Raw genomic sequence first — 19,019 nt, 5'->3', positions numbered from 1 at the left:
GGCTGTAAAAAGCTGATCCGGGATGGCTCTTATTGGGAGTAGTCAAAGTGCGGGGTGGGTGACTACTCCCCACGTTCCAGGCCGGGTTTTGACAGCACCTGGCTATTCTTAAAAAGGCAGCTGGGATCAGCAGCATAGAACGCCCTGTGTGTTGTGATCTGAGCCCTGTGTGTTGGGAGAGCAGGCCACCTAAAGCCTGCATTTAGACTGCTGGAGGCAGAACCGCCGAAAAGGTGACTTTTTTGTTATGCATGAACTTTCGTTTTTTGTTTGACCTTATGTGTGAATAAACACAGACATTTGAACTACGAACTTGTACTTTGCCTCTGTACTGCACCCGCTTAGCCCAACTACCAGAGCGAATCCCCACAATTGGTGGAGAATGCGGGCAAGTGCAGGGAGGATGGCGTAAAGGCCGAAATATTTTAGTTTTTACGGATACGGTTGTATGTCTTACATCAAACCAGCGAGATTACCACCCGTGCCTCTCGACAAAATGGAAGCTGTCGTGAAAGCCCTTGTGGAGGGTAACTTGCAACGGCTGGAGGCTAATAGGCAGCAGCAGGAAACCAACCAGCTGCTATTGCAGCATCCCAGAGCATCCATGATGCCCAAAAAGCGGTCCGCAAGGCGATCCCTAAGATGACGCCCTCGGACAACGTTGAGACCTATCTGGCGGTGTTCGAAGAGGTGGCCGTGAGGGAGAAACTACCCCGAGATCAGTGGGCTGAAGTCGTCGCCCTGTTCCTGGCATCCGGACCCCAGCAGGTGTTTTTCGACTTACCAGATGATCAAGCAGGCGATTACACGACAGTAAAGGGTGAGATTCTGGCAAGATTGGGGGTCAATGTGTTGGTCCAGGCCCAGCGGGTGCATGAGTGGGAATTTGACCTGGCTGAACCCACGAGACCTCAGTATTATGATCTGTTACAACGGTTGCAAAAATGGCTGCAGCCCGATGTGCTGAGTTCCACTGTTATGCTGGACCATCTGTGGCTGATGTATTTTGGAGGGCTTTTCCAGCACTGGATCAGCCAGGAGTCTCCTGGAAATGCCCTTGATATGGTCGACCTGGTGGAGCGCTATGAGGCTACCAGGAATCTACAATGGGGTTCTTTTGGGAGGGGGGCAGTCAAACCCTGGAAATCACCACCCCAGACCCGGCGGCTGGTGTCAGCAAAACCCACCCGGGATGTACCCCCTGCAGACCCAGCTCCGATGGTCTGTTGGCGGTGTCAGGAGCCTGGCCAGATAAGGTCCGACTCCCCATCGGGGTGAACCCATGGATACTAACTATGGCTACCGCCACTCATTGTATGCCAGGAAGCTGTGTGCAAAAGGTACCCCCGAGACTATAGATAACGGCCACCTGTGCCAGATGGAAGTGGGAGACACTCTGGCGGTGGCTCTGCTGGACTCAGGGAGTCTGGTGTCCCTGGTAAGAGCTGCCCGCCGAGTATACTGGCTGAAAAGTCGGGGTCGTGTGCATCCATGGAAACTTAAAAGGACTATCTCCCACCACCCTGGGGTCTCTGTCCACGGTGGCCGGCAGGTGGACCCACGAGGTGGCCGTTGCCACCAATTTACATTATGAACTTATTATTGGGCGAGACTTCCCAGGTTTCCTGGCACTGTGGCCTGATATGAAAGTTACCAATACCCTTGAGAGTGGCGTAACCTAGGGTAGAGCGATATACTGATATAAAAAAACACAGCGATATCACAGTTTGGCCTCATGCACACGACCGTTGTGTGCATCCGTGGCCGTTGTGCCGTTTTCCGTTTTTTTTCACGGACCTATTGACTTTCAATGGGTCCGTGGAAAAATCGGAAAATGCACCGTTTGGCAGCCGCATCCGTGAGCCGTGTTTCCTGGCCGTGAAAAAAATATGACCTGTCCTATTTTTTTCACGGCCAACGGTTCACGGGCCCATTCAAGTCAATGGGTCCGTGAAAGAACACGGATGCACACAAGATTGGCATCCGTGTCCGTGATCCCTGGCCGTAGGTTTTAGTTTCATACAGACGGATCCGAAGATCCGTCTGCATAAAAGCTTTTTCTGATCTAAGTTTTCACTTCGTGAAAACTCATTTCCGACAGTATATTCTAACACAGAAGCGTTCCCATGGTGATGGGGACGCTTCTAGTTAGAATACACTGCAAACTTTGTACAAGACTGCCCCCTGCTGCCTGGCAGCACCCGATCTCTTACAGGGGGATATGATAGTACAATTAACCCCATCATATCCCCCTGTAAGAGATCAGGGCTGCCAGGCAGCAGGGGGCAGACCCCCCCCCCCTCCCCAGTTTGAATATCATTGTGCGGCCCCCCCCCTCCCCTGTTGTTAACTCGTTGGTGGCCAGTGTGCGCACCCCCCTCCCTCCCTCCCTCTATTGTTTTAATACATTGGGGCCAGTGTGCGCGCCCCCCCCCCAACCCCCCCTCCCTCCCTCTATTGTTTTAATACATTGGGGCCAGTGTGCGCGCGCCCCCCCAACCCCCCCTCCCTCCCTCTATTGTTTTAATACATTGGGGCCAGTGTGCGCACCCCCCCAACCCCCCCCCCCTCCCTCCCTCTATTGTAATCATCATCGGTGGCAGCGGAGTAGAAGATTTTCATACTTACCTGCTTCTTGCTGCTGCGATGTCTGCGTCCGGCCGGGAGCTCCTCCTACTGGTAAGTGACAGGTCTGTGCGGCGCATTGCTGTCACTTACCAGTAGGAGGAGCTCCCGGCCGGACGCAGACATCGCAGCAGCAAGAAGCAGGTAAGTATGAAAATCTTCTACTCCGCTGCCACCGATGATGATTACAATAGAGGGAGGGGGGGGGGGGGGGGGGGGGGGTTGGGGGGGGGCGCACACTGGCCCCAATGTATTAAAACAATAGAGAGAGGGAGGGAGGGGGGGTTGGGGGGCGCGCGCACACTGGCCCCAATGTATTAAAACAATAGAGGGAGGGGGGGGGGGTTGGGGGGGCGCGCGCACACTGGCCCCAATGTATTAAAATAATAGAGGGGGGGTTGGGGGGCGCGCGCACACTGGCCCCAATGTATTAAAACAATAGAGGGAGGGAGGGGGGTGCGCACACTGGCCACCAACGAGTTAACAACAGGGGAGGGGGGGCCCACTGGCCACCAATGAGTTAAAAACAGGGGGGGGGGTCTGCCCCCTGCTGCCTGGCAGCACCTGCCAGGCAGCAGGGGGCAGTCATGTACACAGTTGTTTTGTATATTCTAACCTGAAGCGTCTCCATCACCATGGGAACGCCTCTGTGTTAGAATATACTGTCGGAAATGAGTTTCACGATGTAGCTCATATCCGACAGTATATTCTAACATAGAGGCGTTCCCATGGTGATGGGGACGCTACAAGTTAAAATATACCATCGGATTGGAGAAAACTCCAATCCGATGGTATAACAGAACTCCAGACTTTACATTGAAAGTCAATGGGGACGGATCCGTTTGAAATGGCACCATATTGTGTCAACATCAAACGGATCCGTCCCCATTGACTTGCATTGTAATTCAGGACGGATCCGTTTGGCTCCGCACGGCCAGGCGGACGCCAAAACGACTTTTTTTTCATGTCCGTGGATCCTCCAAAAATCAAGGAAGACCCACGGACGAAAAAACGGTCACGGATCACGGACCCACGGACCCCGTTTTTGCGGGCCGTGAAAAAAAACTGTCGTGTGCATGAGGCCTTTCCGAAAAACCGCGGTATTTAATGACGTCATAGGAGTGGTCGCATGTGTGCTGACCTACTTCTAAAATGTCTGATTCCACCTGCTTATGTTCCCCGGTCAACGGCCTCTGCCTCCTGCATTACGACTAGCACGCGGAGGGCTGAACCTGGCTGCAGGGACGAGCAGGCTTTTTTCTTTTTTTTCTTCACTGTATATAAACCTGTCATATACTGCCGCACAAGTCTGGTGCTTCGCAGCCGCCGCCTTTCACCTTGCTATGCTCCTCCTCCGCCTCTGGTCAGTGCAGTAGTTTGAGTGACATATGACTAGAACTCGGTGGGACCTAACAAATAGACTTTTCTCTGACCCATGGGGCAGCCAACATATAAAGCAGTAAGTGATATTGCTGCCATCTGCTGCAACTTTACCAAGACTTTGTACAAACAATAAAGAGGACCTTTTATGGGTCCAAAGAATATGAACTTAGTAGCAGGCTGCATAGAGCGGCGCCCAGGGACCTAACTATTATTGCACTTACTATTATTCCTGGGCGCCGCTCCGTTCGTCCGCTGTGGCCCCCGGTAATTTATCTCCTTCTCCCTGACAGCAGCGCTGGCTCTGAGCTGTGATCGGACAGCGCTGCTGTCAGGGAGAAGGAGAGACCCTGGCGTCTCCTCCTACTTGCACCGAATGTTGAGAAATTACCGGGGGGCCACAGCGGACGAACGGAGCGGCACCCAGAAATAATAGTAAGTGCACTTAAATCCCTGGGCGCCTCTCTATGCAGCCTGCTACTAAGTTCATATTCTTTGGACCCATGAAAGATCCTCTTTAATATGTGTCACAAACGCATGTGTCTTAATGTGATACACATATAAATAGAGATGTCATTGTTTACATACATGACGTGTATATCTGTATATATCGTGTGTACTGGGCTCCGGTAGACTGATGGTTTACATTGATGGTGTTTTCATCTGCGTTGCCCTTTGTGACAGACAGCCCGCTACTGACTGCTAGCATAACCCCTGGCTATTTCACTACTCCTTCAGGTAATGACTGCAGTCACTGTCCATTGGGGTGATTTATAGGGGTAGGAGAACTTCATATTATGAAGTCAGCTTCCTCATGTACTGCTATTTTGGGGGTGGAGAGTGACCAAACCCCCCCCCCCCCCCCCCCCCATACCAGTTGTCACTTATAGCCTGTGTTCCAAAGAAGACTTCCTCCACAAATTATCCTAATAGGATTTTACCCCAGTTAGATGGATCGTAAGAGGCTTCCCTACACTGACACACACCGCCCCATACAGTGCAACGTCTCCTTGTGGCCCACCACGCCATACAGTGCAACGTCTCCTTGTGGCCCACCACTCCATACAGTGCAACGTCTCCTTGTGGCCCACCACTCCATACAGTGCAACGTCTCCTTGTGGCTGCCCCATACAGTATAATGTCTCCTTTCAGCCCCAAGTGTTTTTGTCTGCTAAATGGGTATTTATTGCGATATATATCGTTATCGCGATAAATTTCTTAATATCGTTATTGTGGGAATATTTTTGATCTCTTCCAACCCTAGCGTAACCCCAGTAGAGTGGCCTTGCTCAGGGGGGAGGCCAGAACCCTGTGAACCCGAAACCGAACAGCCAACGGTAGGGGTGGCGGCCACTTCAGTGGAAGAGGGGGGAGACAACCCTGCTGAGTGTAATGGTGGGAGACGTGGAGGATTTGCCGCCGGGTCCTGGGTTGGCAGACCTCAACGTCTCGATCTCGTCTCGATGTTTCCCCATTTTGTGGTTCATCAGAAGATGCTGTATCGGGTAAAACAACGGGGTGAGCATTCACAAGGCATATCGCAAGCTCGTGTTGGAGAAAGCCCACCAACATGTTCTTGGGGGACACCTGGGATGGCAGAAAACGCAGGACCGGATACTACAGCGGTTTTACTGGCTCAGTGTGTTCAGAGAGGTGGAAGAATTTTTTTTAAGTCTTGCCCAACCTGCCAGATAACTAGCCCCCAGCCACATTTCCGTAGTCCCCTGGTACCTCTCCCAATTATCGAGCTTCAGTTCGAGCGAATCGCTATGAATCTCATAGGCCCAGTACAGAGGTTAGCTCGAGGGCACCAACACATCTTGGTTGTACCTAGACTATGCCACTCTGTACCCGGAGGCGGTGCTCTTGCGACATACATCGGCCAAACTCATAGAAAAGTAGTAATGGAGATTTTTTTAAAGAGGTTCTGACCGACCAAGGGACCTCTTTTATGTCAAAGGTATGAGGGAACTCTGTAATTTACTGCACATAAAACAGCTACGGACATTAGTTTATCATCTGCAAATGGACGGCCTGGAAGAAAGGTTTAACCCCTTAAGGACTTAGGACGTGAAGGTACGGCATGTTTGCCGAGTCCTTAAGGACCCATGATGTACCGGTACGTCATAAATTTAAAACTACATTGCAGCACTTAGCTGTGAGACCCTAGACCCACCCAAAAGTGCTGACACTTTTATACTAGCATTCCCTTGTTCAGGTCCCTTGCCGACAGATCCACGTCCGCTTGTGGGACCATGCGGAAAAATCAGCGTGGCCTCCCTGCCCACCCCCTCCAGGTACCTATTCCCCAGGGGTGAGACCCGTGCTCTTACCAGTGGAAACCTGTTGCTGGTCAGGTATAAGGACAAGAGGGATGTCCTTATACTGTCCACAATCCACGGTAACAGCATCATCCCTGTCCCTGTGCGAGATACCGCGGCAACGGTCCTCAAGCCCGATTGTATCGTCGACTACAATTGGTATATGGGAGGAGTTGATCTCTGATCAAGCCCTCAAGCCATATAATGCCATGCGCAAAACCAGGGCATGGTACAAAAAAGTTGCGGTCTACTTGGTACAGGTTGCCTTGTACAACAAGGACCTGATTATTTCAGACCAGAAAAGAGCAGGCCGGAGAACCTCGGGAATTGGAGGCGCCCAGATCGTCCCTGGCCAACATTTTCCCTGGAAAGAAGGGACAAACCCCAAAAAGATGCACAGTGTGTGACAGGAGGGGGATACCGAAGGACACCACCACTCAATGTGACACTTGCCCCGATCATCCGGGCCTCTGCGTTATCGATTGCTTCAGGGAGTATCACACTTCCATGGAGTAAAATTTTTATATTCCCCAACAGTCCCCTAGAAAACATAAAAAACTATGGCTCTCATACTTTGGAGACACGGAAACAATATTTTTCCCCAGAAAATATAAGTTTTAGTGCAGGCATAATCACTCAATTATAGAGCAACCAAAAATCATATTTACCCTAAAATAGTCCCAAAACAACAACCACCTTATCCCGTAGTTTCCTAGATGGGGTCACTTTTATGGAGGTTCTACTCTAGGGGTGCAGCAGGGGGCTTGAAAGGGTACACGGTGTAAATAAACTAGTACAGCAAAATCTGCCTTCCAAAAACCATATGGCGTTCCCGTTCTTCTATGTCCTACCGTTTAGCCAAATAGGAGTTTACGACCACATATGGGGTGTTTCTGCAAACTACAGAATCAGGGCAACCCATATTGAGTTTTGTTTGGCTGTTAACCCATTTTTTCCAGTAATAAATTAAGGGTTAAAATGGAAAATTTTCCAAAAAATAGAAATTCCTAAATTGTTTCTCCATCTGCCATTAACTCTTGTGGAACACCTAAAGGGTTAATAAAGTATGCAAACCCAGTTTTGAATACCTTGAGGGGTGTACTTTCTTAGATGGAGTCACTTTTTTGGAATATCTATTCTAGGGGTGCAACGGGGGGGGGGGGGGCTTGAAATGGGACATGGTATAAACAAAACCAGTCCAGCAAAATCTGCCTTCCAAAACCCATATGGCGTTACCCTCCTATGTCCTCCCGTTTGGCCAAACAGTAGTTTAAGACCACATATGGGGTGTTTCTGCAAAGTACAGAATCAGGGCAACCCATACTGAGTTTTGTTTGGCAGTTAAACTTTGCTTTGTTCCTGGAAAAAATTGATTATATTGGGGGGAAAAAAATAAATATCAAAATTCGTAAAATTTTATGTCCATTTGCCATGAAGTCTTGTGGAAGACCTAAAGGGTTAACGAAGTTTGTAAAATCCGTATTGAAAACCTTGAGGGGTGTAGTTTCTAAAATGGGGTCATTTTTGAGTGGTTTCTATTATGGACTGGTCCATAAAAAGTGGGATTTGGAAAATTTCAGAAAAATTTCAAAATTTGCTTCTAAACTTCTAAGCTATGTAACATCTCCAAAAAAATAAAATGATACAAACATGAAGTAGACATATGGGGAATGTAAAGTCATCACAATTTTGGGGGGTATTACTATGTATTACAGAAGTAGAGAAACTGAAACTTTGAAATTTGCAAATTTTTCCAAATTTTGGTTAATTTGGTATTTTTTTATGCAAAAAAAAAATAATTACTTTGAGCCAATTATAGCAGTGTCATGAAGTACAATATGTGACAAAAAAATCTCAGAACAGCCTGGGTAAGTCAAAGCGTTTTAAAGTTATCAGCACTTAAAGTGACACTGGTCAGATTTGCAAAAAATGGCCAGGTCCTTAAGGGGTTAATCAAACTTTAAAAAAAACATGTTAAAAAGAGTGATGTCTGAGGATGGGAGGGATTGGGACCTTCTTCTGCCCTATCTCATGTTCGCAGTGCGAGAGGTGCCCCAGGCTTCTACTGGTTTCTCGCCCTTCAAACTACTATATGGCCAACATCCTCACGGTAATTTGGACATAGCCAAAGAGACGTGGGAACAACAACCCACACCATATAAAAGTGTAATGGAATATGTCACCCAGATGCAAGAGCAGATAGATACAGTGTTGCCGCTTGTTAGGAAACATATGGAGACAGCCCAGCGAGCCCAGAGTAGGGTCTATAATCGGCAGGCTCAGGTCCGGATCTTTAACCCGGGAGATCGGGCTTTGGTTCTGGTACCAACGGTCGACAGTAAGTTCCTGGCTAGGTGGCAGGGACCCTATTAAGTACTCGAAAAAGTTGGTGAGGTAAACTACAAGGTACACCAGCCAGGGCAGTGAAAGTCGGAGCAGGTGTACCATGTGAATTTACTCAAACCTTGAAAAGATAGGGAGACCAGTACAGACGACAGCCCGCGGCCGAGTTTTCTAGGGGAAGAGGTTCGAACCCCATGGTCTGATACAAGGGAAGCAGTTGTCACAGTGAAGATTGCTGACAGCCTTTCCTCTAAACAGACTCAGGAGGCCAGCGAGTTCATCAGCAGGAACACAAACGTGTTCTCGGACCTCCCTGGTTGCACTTGCATCATCCAACATGACAATGTCACTGAGCCTCAGACCAGAGTACGGTTGAAACCATACCGGGTACCCGAGGCTCAGCGACAAGCCATCTCGGAAGAAGTGCAGCAAATGCTAGAACTAGACATAAGTGAGGAGTCCAAAAGTGAATGAACCAGTCCAATAGTCTTGATTCCCAAGCCAGATGGGACGTTACGGTTCTGTAACGATTTCCGCAAACTAAATGAGATCTCCAAATTTGATGTGTATCCCATGCCTCGGGCGGAGCTTATTGAGAGGTTAGGCCAGGTATTTTTCTGTTTTGTACCTTACCAAAGGGTACTGGCAGGTGCCCTTAACAGAGCCTGCCAAAGAGAAAACTGCCTTCATTACACCAGAGGGGCTGTATCAGTACAAGATGTTACCCGCCTCCATTCAACAGCTCATAGACATTGTGCTACGTCCACACCATTGGAACACTTCGGCTTACCTGGACAATATTGTCATTCACAATACCAACTGGAAAAGTCACCTACCCAAGGTACAGGCTGTAGTGGACTCCCTTCAAAAGGCTGGACTAACAGCTAACTCCCAAAAATGTGCGATAGGGTTAGAGGAGACGAAATACCTGGGGTATGTCATTGGGTGCGGAGTCATCAAACCCCAAGTGAACAAAATAGAGGCGATACGGAATTGGCCCCGACCTGTCACTACTAGGCAAGTAAAGTCGTTCCTGGGAATGGTGGGATATTATATGCGGTTTGTCCCCCACTTTTTCTACTCTGTGTGAACAAACACCAACCCTGCAAAGAGTGTTTTTTGTTTGACCTTATGTGTGAATAAACACGGACATTTGAATTACGAACTTGTACTTACTTTGCCTCTGTACTGCACCAGATTATTCCAACTACCAGAGCGAATCCCCAAACTGCTTAGTTACGCCCCTCCAGAGTATTGCTAGTCAGTGGCGCAGTGGGTTCACACCCACTGATCCGTTTCAGTACATTGAGGTCTTCGGTTATAGTTATTGTCACGTGTCTTGGTTCCTTTGTAATAAGTTTTGTGTTCCGTAGTCCTTGGCCTGTTTGCCTGGTCCTGCTCCTATGACGTCCCGGAGGTCCTCCTGGGGACATCCGAAACGTGACATTATATATCTTGACTTCTCCAAAGTCACATAAAAGTTAGCATATAAAATGAGAATGCTTGGACTGGGAGAAAATGTCTGTATGTGGGTAAGAAACTGTCTCAGTGATAGAAAACAGAGGGTGGTTATTAATGGCACACACTCAGATTGGGTCACTAGCGGAGTACCTCAGGGGTCAGTATTGGGCCCTATTCTCTTCAATATATTTATTAATGATCTTGTAGGAGGCTTGCACAGTAAAATATACATTTTTGCAGATGAACTGAGTAAAGTAATTAACACAGAAGGGGACAATATGCGGCTACAGATGGATCTGGATGGATTGGAGGCTTGGGCAGAGAAGTGGCAGATGAGGTTTAACACTGACAAATGTAAGGTTATGCACATAGGAAGGAATAATGCAAGTTACCTGTACATACGAGTAAAACACTGGGTAACTGTGTGGAGAGCAAATCAATCTTGGTAGGCACAGCAGTCAGAGACAGTGACACAGAATGACAGTTCATTCAAGGCTTTGCCCATTTTATTTTCGAGCATAAACAATCAAACAAACAAACAAACAAAAAAAAAAGGCCACATTCAGGCAAAATATTAAAATAAATTCCTGCTTGGCTGAGCACTAACTAAACACAAGATCGCCCTTTCTATACGGGTGGCTTACTACCAGCCACACACAACACAAAGCAAACTTTTGTGGTTTTAGGAGACTTCAGCAGTGCAAGACAGTCTATACTCAAGTCCCAACACACACATGCACATAGTGCAGACCTTTATAACCAAATGAGCTGGGCTCCATCACAGGGCTGTAAGGAAAACCTGTACTGAACAGGAAGGGAATGATGAGCTCCACTACCAACCTGCTCATCATTCCATAAAAATCTAGGCCCGACAACACTATTAACCAAAGTCCTTAGAAAATAATGCTTTGCTAAGGCAAACCATCTTTCCTGGATTTCTGATATCTAATTCGGCTTTCCTTGATGAAATATCCACTTTCTGTAGCCTAGTACATTGTGTACGAAAGAAACCTAGGAGAAATTTTCTTCCACTTTCCAGGTCACTGGCTCACAACTGACATGGAAGTTTGCTGTCCACTATAATTCCTAACTGTAGAAACCAGTGTCAGGCAGCTGCTGCCAAGGCCAATAAGATAATGGGTTGCATCAAAAGGGGCATAGGTGCCGTGATGAGAACATAGTCCTACTACTTCACAAATCATTAGTCAGGCCACCCATGGAGTACTGTGTGCAGTTTTGGGCTCCTGTGAACAAGGCAGACATAGCAGAGCTGGGGAGGGTCCAGAGGAGGGCAACTAAAGTAATAACTGGAATGGGCAGACTACAGTACCCTGAATGAATATCAAAATTAGGGTTATTCACTTTAGGAAAAAGGACAACTGAGGGGAGGTCTAATTACTATGTATAAATATATCAGGGGTCAGTACAGAGATCTATCCCGTCATCTATTTATTCCCAGGACGGTGACTGTGACGAGGGGACATCCTCTGCGTCTGGAGGAAAGAAGGTTTGTACACAAACATAGAAGAGGATTCTTTACGGTAAGAGCAGTGAGACTATGGAACTCTCTGCCTGAGGAGGTGGTGATGGTGAGTACAATAAAGGAATTCAAGAGGGGCCTGGATGTATTTCTGGAGTGTAATAATATTACAGGCTACAGCTACTAGAGAGGGGTCGTTGATCCAGGGAGTTATTCTGATTGCCTGATTGGAGTCGGGAAGGAATTTTTTCCCCCTAAAATGAGGAAAATTGGCTTCTACCTCAGTTTTTTTTTTTTTTTTTTTTTTTTTTTGCCTTCCTCTGGATCAACTTGCAGGATAACAGGCCGAACTGGATGGACAAATGTCTTTTTTCAGCCTTGCAAATTATGTTACTGCTATCCATAAGAGGAGCATTCAACTTATGTAATGAATTTAAAGTGAATCTGTCAGCTTACTTAAAGCGCTGCACTATACAAGGGCACCACATTATAGCTACAGGGGCGTACTACTAGAAGCCAAAATGTAGTACTGTCTCGCTACTAAGAGCACTGAAAGAACGCACTGGTCCGGTATATTGAAGAGGAGAGCACTCTCCTTGCCTCCCCCAGGTCCTTGGGGGCTGACTGACAGGTTGTGTATGCATTTATACACAGCAGCTTGTGAATCACTGCCCTAATGGGCGGGAGGAGCTCCCGGCTATGAATATAGCCAGACTGTGTAATCTTTAGCACTGTTATTAGCAAAAAGGTACAACATTTTGCACCATTCTGGCTAATAACTGTACACATCGGTTCCTATAATATGCTGCTCTTATATAGTGCAACATCTTAAGTTGGCAGACCCACTTGAAAAACAAAAGCAGAATTCTGTAACTTCGTTATAGTCACCTAGTAGCAGAATTTTATAATTTTAAAGAATTTAGGTGTCCCCTATTAAACAGTACTGTCTACAGAAAGAATACTGGTTTGTTGACTTACAGGTTAGCCAGGTAGACATTTAAGGTCCATTTCACATGGGCAGATGAACAGTCCAATTATTGAGAACAAATCTTCACATAAGCACTCATTCCCGATAACTGTCCTGTGTAAATGTCCTGGAGATCAACCGACTAATGACCGAAAGGAAGGTGATCTGATCATTTATGCAGCACAAGAAAAATTGCTTGCTAGAAAAACATTGCCCTGTGTAAGCAGGGACGTTCTGCCGATAAACAATTAAACTGTGTGGGGATAAACAAGCGTACGAACGGTCATTCATCCTCATACAGCAGTGACTACTACTGCATGTAAATTCAGATAACAAGAGGACAATGATCAGGAACAATATAGCCAGTAACCTAAATATTAATTAATTATATTAAACTGGCTGATGGTCATCCAGATTATAGCTAACGAGTGTTCGTACAGTCGCTCGTTAGCAATGATCTGGCAGTGTAATACTGCCGCCAATTACCCGATAAACAAGCAAACTCAAAAATCAAGATTTTTAGCAGGCCTAAAAATCAACGTTTGCCAGCGGCAGATCTGCTGCTGGCAAACAATGATTCAGTATGGGGATGAGTGATGGCATTAGCGATCACTTCTTCCCCTACTGTGGAGGAGGGCGCTCCTGTCAAGCAAGCAATTGCCGGGAAGAAACGCTTTCCTACCAACAATCACTTGGTTGATCACAAAATCTAATGCAAGCCTCACTGTGTGCAGAATTTTTTTTCTTCCTGGACCCCTGTGATAACATTGCAGGATGCAGCGGGAGACTGTGTTTAAAGGAAACGGATTCAAAAACTTTCAACACATATAACAAGTGTGGTTTCAGATGATATTACCAGTGTGAAGAGAGTGGAGACATAGCAGAGATCTGCTGCAAAAGGACGGGCCAACAGCTAGGTCTGTTTTCAAGCATGGTGATAAATGGATGTGGGGGGTTCCTAAAAAGAAAAAAGAAATCTATTTAAATACACAGTTAGCTCCATCTTCACCTAGAATGCACCATTCTTCTCAATCTCATCTGAGCCACTTCTGTGGCTCTCAGGGTCTTGACTAAATACTAAATTACACCTAACAAATTTTCAGCAGATGATCGCTAACATTCGTACTAACACTGCCACCGAATGCCTGATGAACGAGCAAACACTCCATCAGGTAATCCAAATCTTTTGACAGGTTAAAAAAAAAATCATCGTTTGCAGGTGGCAGATCATTGTCTCTAATCACGATTTGCTGCCAGTAAACAATGAGTCAGTAAAGGGAAGAGCGATGGCATAACTATAGCTCCTCCCCATACTGAGGAGGAGATTGCTGCATGTAATAGCAGTGGTCTCCTCCACTAGTGAGCAGCAGATTGCCAGGAAGGAACACTTCCTTCCTGACAATCGCCTGTTAAATTGGACTGTCTCATACAGCCCTAAGATAGTTTCACAACTACTTACAATTCTGTGGTGCCACCAATTCTGCAATCTGGGCTGTGCTCACGTGACCACCTGACTTGCTGGGGGCTCTTCCACTGATGCCTCAACTGGATATGCTCATGTCTTCCTTTTTAGCTGCATGTACGTTATGCAGGAAGATAAGAACATAGTCAATCAAGACATCACGGACTGCAGCTAGTCTGGAAGATTTGCGAGCACAGCTAATCATTTCTGTCTGGTGGTATCACACGTCAGAAAGTAAACTTAAAGGGGCTGTCTCACTTCAGCAAATAGCATTTATCATGTAGAGAAAGATAATACAAGACACTTACTAATGTATTGTGTGTCCATATTATTTTCTTTGATGGCTGGATTCATTTTTCCATCACATTATACACTACTCGTTTCCATGGTTACGCCCACCCATCAATCCAGCAGTGGTGGACACAATTGTGTAATACAGGAAAAAACACCAAACTCTCTGGTGGCTGGGACCATGGGAGGGCGCATAGGCTGGCGCTCTTTCTTATAATGTGCAACCACAGCCACCACTGATGGATTGTAGGGTGGTCGTAACCATGGAAACGAGCATTGCATAATGTGACGGAAGAATGAATCTAGCCAAACGAGGCAATATGTACAATCACAATACATTTGTAAGTGGCTTGTATTAATGAATCTAGCCATTAAAGGAGGCAATATGTACAATCACAATACATTTGTAATATTGCAATTTAATTTAGAACCGTTTTCCATGCTAGCAAGTAAATTATACTATGCAACCTATAAAGCACCGGCTGGGAAAAAAAAAAAAATGGATGATTTTTTATATTTTTATAAATTGTCCTTTTTTTTCCATGTACCCATTCACTAGAAAAGGAGAGTCTTTCAGAAAAATTGGACCTAAATGGTGCATGCTGCGATTTTCTCTGCATGGACTGATGGTCCTTTGCGGAAAACCACACATCTAAATGGCCCACTGACTATAGTTGGCCATCACTCGTCTGAATGAACCCTTAGCCTAAACTAGACTACAAAGAAAACCCCCTACTCATCCCCAGTCCATCTAGAATAGGGTTTGCTAAGGGTCAGTAGAGCTGCAATAAAAATGCAGATGAGGGAAGAAGGTAGTGATAGTGTCTCCCCGCTGCTCAGCACAGACTATGCAAGCTGAATTTTTTTTTACAGAATTTATATTTAAAAAAATTTGAGAAGGAAACATGCTAGTACTATTGAAAGCAATAACTAAACATGCCGGTTGCCATTAACTGTATTCTGAGTCTTCCGGGACTGTTATATGTTATGTACATTATAGTGGACCCTAAGCGATAATAAGTCATTCCTCTAGAACAGGGATGCTCAACTTGCAGCCCTCCAGCTGTTACCAAACTACAACTCCCAGCATGCCTGGACGGTCTACAGCTATTAGGGCATGCTGGGAGTTGTAGTTTTGCAACAGCTGGAGGGCCGCAGGTTGAGCATCCCTGCTCTAGAAGACGAAAACGTAAGTACTTTAGAATGAAAAATCTAGTAATTACTGTGAACTACACAAAGCTGGCCGTTAACTGCTTACCAGATCTTATAAGCGCACTTGTAGGTTTGGTCTCTATCTTGATCTGCATTCCGTGCTTCAGTTTGAAGCAGCCGCCAAACACACCTTACCAATCCCTGCAAATAACTAGAGAAAAGAAAAAGAGGAATGAATAAAGCATACAATGAGATTGTAATAGTAACAAAATATCAATCACATCACTTGGAAATGAAATCATATTTATCTTCATAACACTTATCAACCCTTAATAGTCCTCAGTATATCCACGGCAGACATGTGATATTACTCCGCTGAACTTCATATATCACAACTATGAAATATAATGGTATATAGTGTATTACGATGAATGGAAATGTATTATTTTGGTTTTATGCTAATTCTTTGCCATTTTCATGTGTAATGCAATCCATTCAACAATGTGTATATAATATGCACACAGCTTTCCTGATGCTATGTAAAGTAAAATGGCAGTGTGGGGTTAAAGCTGAAGCTACATGGTGATCTCAGCCGTGAAAACAGTTGTGCGACCAAAGATCGCTGTGTAGAAGTGCAGTCACTGAAATGAATGGGGTTGCAGTATGACTCTGAAGTTGCCGCAAGACCCAAATCGCAAAGAAATCCAGCTGTGTGGGTGTACAGGTAGACCGTGACACTTGTCACAGCAAAAGTCGCTGTGTAGCAGCCTTAGGGATGAGAGATATCAAGATAACAAAATATAAAGATATGTATTACTACAAAGTATGGGTTTTGTTTTCCATTGTTAATTAGGGGGTGACCAGACAACACTTGGTCTCCTCTATTCAAACACACTGCACCTGCAGGAAACTCCCAACAGAACAAGTGTGGATGGCCGGTGTGGTGTATTTGAATGAAGGACACATCACAAGGAGGTGATTTGACTGGTCACATGACCAGGGGGCATACTTTATGAAATATAGAAAACACTGCAGATTATCAACAAAGCTGATATTAGCAAGTGACATATTGTCATCTTATAAACACACTGGCCAACAGTAACCAGGAAGTGGCCAACACCTTTAAGGCAAATAGACTGAAGCATGCCGAGTTGGAACTGTTGGTGAATAGTGCAGAGAGATCCAGGAGAATAAGTAGAGAGTAGTCACCATTACATTTAGTCATCAGGAGGTCATTTAAAACTTGATAAGGGCAGATTCCGTAGAGTGCAGAAAGAGGTCAGAAAGAGTTAGCACAGAGATGGCAGATTAGGCAAGAGAAGGCCCGATATTCCACAACCTTAGAAAAAGGGGAACATTATAGACAGTTGCTAGGTAATGGGGTACTAATAACGTGTTTAAAAGAGGAAGGAAAAATACCAGACAAAATGAGCCAATATAACTAATGAATGGTATTTGGGGATATAGGTTTATAATAAAGTAATATTTAAAGGGGTTTTGTCACGTCATCAAATAGCATTTATTAATGTAGAGAAAGTTAATACATTAGGAAGTGGTTTGTATTGTTATTACCCATATTGCTTCCTTTTCTGGCTGGATTAACTTTTCTATCACATTATACACTGCTTATTGCCATGGTTACGACCACCCCGCAAGTCCAGCAGCATGGCTGTGCTTACATACTATAAAAAAAGCACCAGCCTATGTGAGCTCTTATGTCTCAATCACCGGAGAGGCTGGCACTTTTTCCTATAGTATGCAAGCCCAAGCACCACTGATGTATTGCAGGATGGTCATAACAATGGAAAGGAGCAGTGTATAACGCAATGGAAAAATTAATCCAGCTAGCAAAGGAAGCAATATGTATAATAACAATACATTAATAAGTGGCTGGTATTCACTTTCTCTACATGATAAATGCTATTTGCTGAAGTGAGACAACACCTTTAAGTATTTTAATTTTCTTAAATTCCCAGAGAACCCCTTTAATTTTGACTTTAAAATAAGTGGCACAGAGGCCTGCAATAGGCGGTGAAGGGTGGAGTTATAGTTTCTGAGCATGAACTTATAATGAAAGAAGTCTTCTGCTATATGCGATTTCCTCTATAGACATTTGACTCCCTAAGAGCACCGCTGGAGAAAATGTGTTTGAGGCATGTGCTAGAGTTGACAACTGTGTCAGTAGGTTCGGCGTGAAGTGTGAACTGCTTCATCCAGGGCGGTATTAAGAGTTTCACTTTAGTGTCAATTGGGACAAGAGCGGGAAATGATTGGGTTCGTGTAGATTTCTGGAGTTTTTCGAGAAGAGTGAAAATTGTAGGTTGTAATGAGAGTTTCATTCCGATCTTTATGTGTCAGAGAATTCAAAAGCCCTAAAAAGGAGGTTATGGACACTGAGAGGTAGATGAGGAGATTGGGATGCGAATGGGGATGTTTAAGACACCCATAATGAAAGTTGTTATGTGACAAGAAGGAAACGGGGAAGTCAAGCAGTAAAATGAGCCCTGGGGTCATGAGACAACTGCCTCTTGTAGATAGAAGGATCTGAGGCTGAATGCTGGAACAGGTAGTACAGGATAAAAAAACATGGCTGCTTTCTTTCATAAACAGCACCAAACCTGTCCTGGTTGTATTTTGGATAATAATCCAAGATATGGGGCTGAGCCACGATACCACACAGACTGTGAACAGTTTTTCTTCTAATAGTACTCAACTCCTAGATTGATGTACTGGAAATTTCATATCATGCCATTAGTATGATAACCTGCCAAAATTCCTGTTAGTTTTATTAATGGCAAACCGTTAACCAGAAAAATATAGATGACAAGTGTACAGTATAATAAAAGAAAGAACACTAACAACAACCATTTCCTTTCCTACAATAAAATCGTTTAAATACTAGGTTTAGGTTAGGTTTTAATGGTATCTCTACACTAGGTTAAAAAAAAATTTGCCCCTACAAATTGCTTCGCCTCTGCCAGGCTCTCTGAGCTTGTGGAGTATGGATCCATAAAATGTATGTGGGGTCCATAATGTCTGCAAAGCGCTGCGGGATATAGTAGCGCTATATAAGTGCATAAAATAAAATAAATACACCACACACTCAGAGAGCTGAGGAGAGGCAATGAAAGCGGAAAGGGCACAGCGTTCTGAGCAGTGCTTTTGCCCCTTTGTGTGTGTGTTCTTTTTAAATAAAAGTTTATTTACCCATTAAAGGGGTTGTCTCACTTCAGTAAGTGACATTTATCATGTAGAGGGAGTTAATACAAGCCAGTTACTAATGTATTGTTATTATCCATATTGCTTCCTTTGCTGGCTGGATTCCTTTTTCCATCACAGTATACACTGCTCGTTTCCATGGTTACAGACCACCCTGCAATCCATAAGTGGTGGTCGTTCTTGTACACTATAGGATAAAGCGCCAGCCTTTCTGGTGACCGGGACCATGGGAGCGCATTTAGGCTAGTGCTTTTTCCTATAGTGTGCAAGTACGACCACCACTGATGGATTGCAGGGTGGTCTGTAACCATGGAAACA

The 19,019-nt window shown here is 45.3% G+C and overlaps 1 protein-coding gene across 1 annotated transcript in view; it reads right to left on the bottom strand.

Moving 5' to 3' along the window:
* Positions 1–19,019, bottom strand: part of FOCAD (focadhesin) — a 226,511-nt gene that overhangs the window by 166,584 nt on the left and 40,908 nt on the right. Inside the window, 2 exon segments of the mRNA XM_044300978.1 lie at positions 13,434–13,535; positions 15,589–15,693. Coding sequence (XP_044156913.1) covers positions 13,434–13,535; positions 15,589–15,693 — 207 coding nt within the window.

Source organism: Bufo gargarizans, chromosome 7, assembly GCF_014858855.1.
Source record: "Bufo gargarizans isolate SCDJY-AF-19 chromosome 7, ASM1485885v1, whole genome shotgun sequence".
Lineage (NCBI taxonomy): Eukaryota > Metazoa > Chordata > Amphibia > Anura > Bufonidae > Bufo > Bufo gargarizans.
This window is presented reverse-complemented; position numbering and strand designations above follow the sequence as displayed.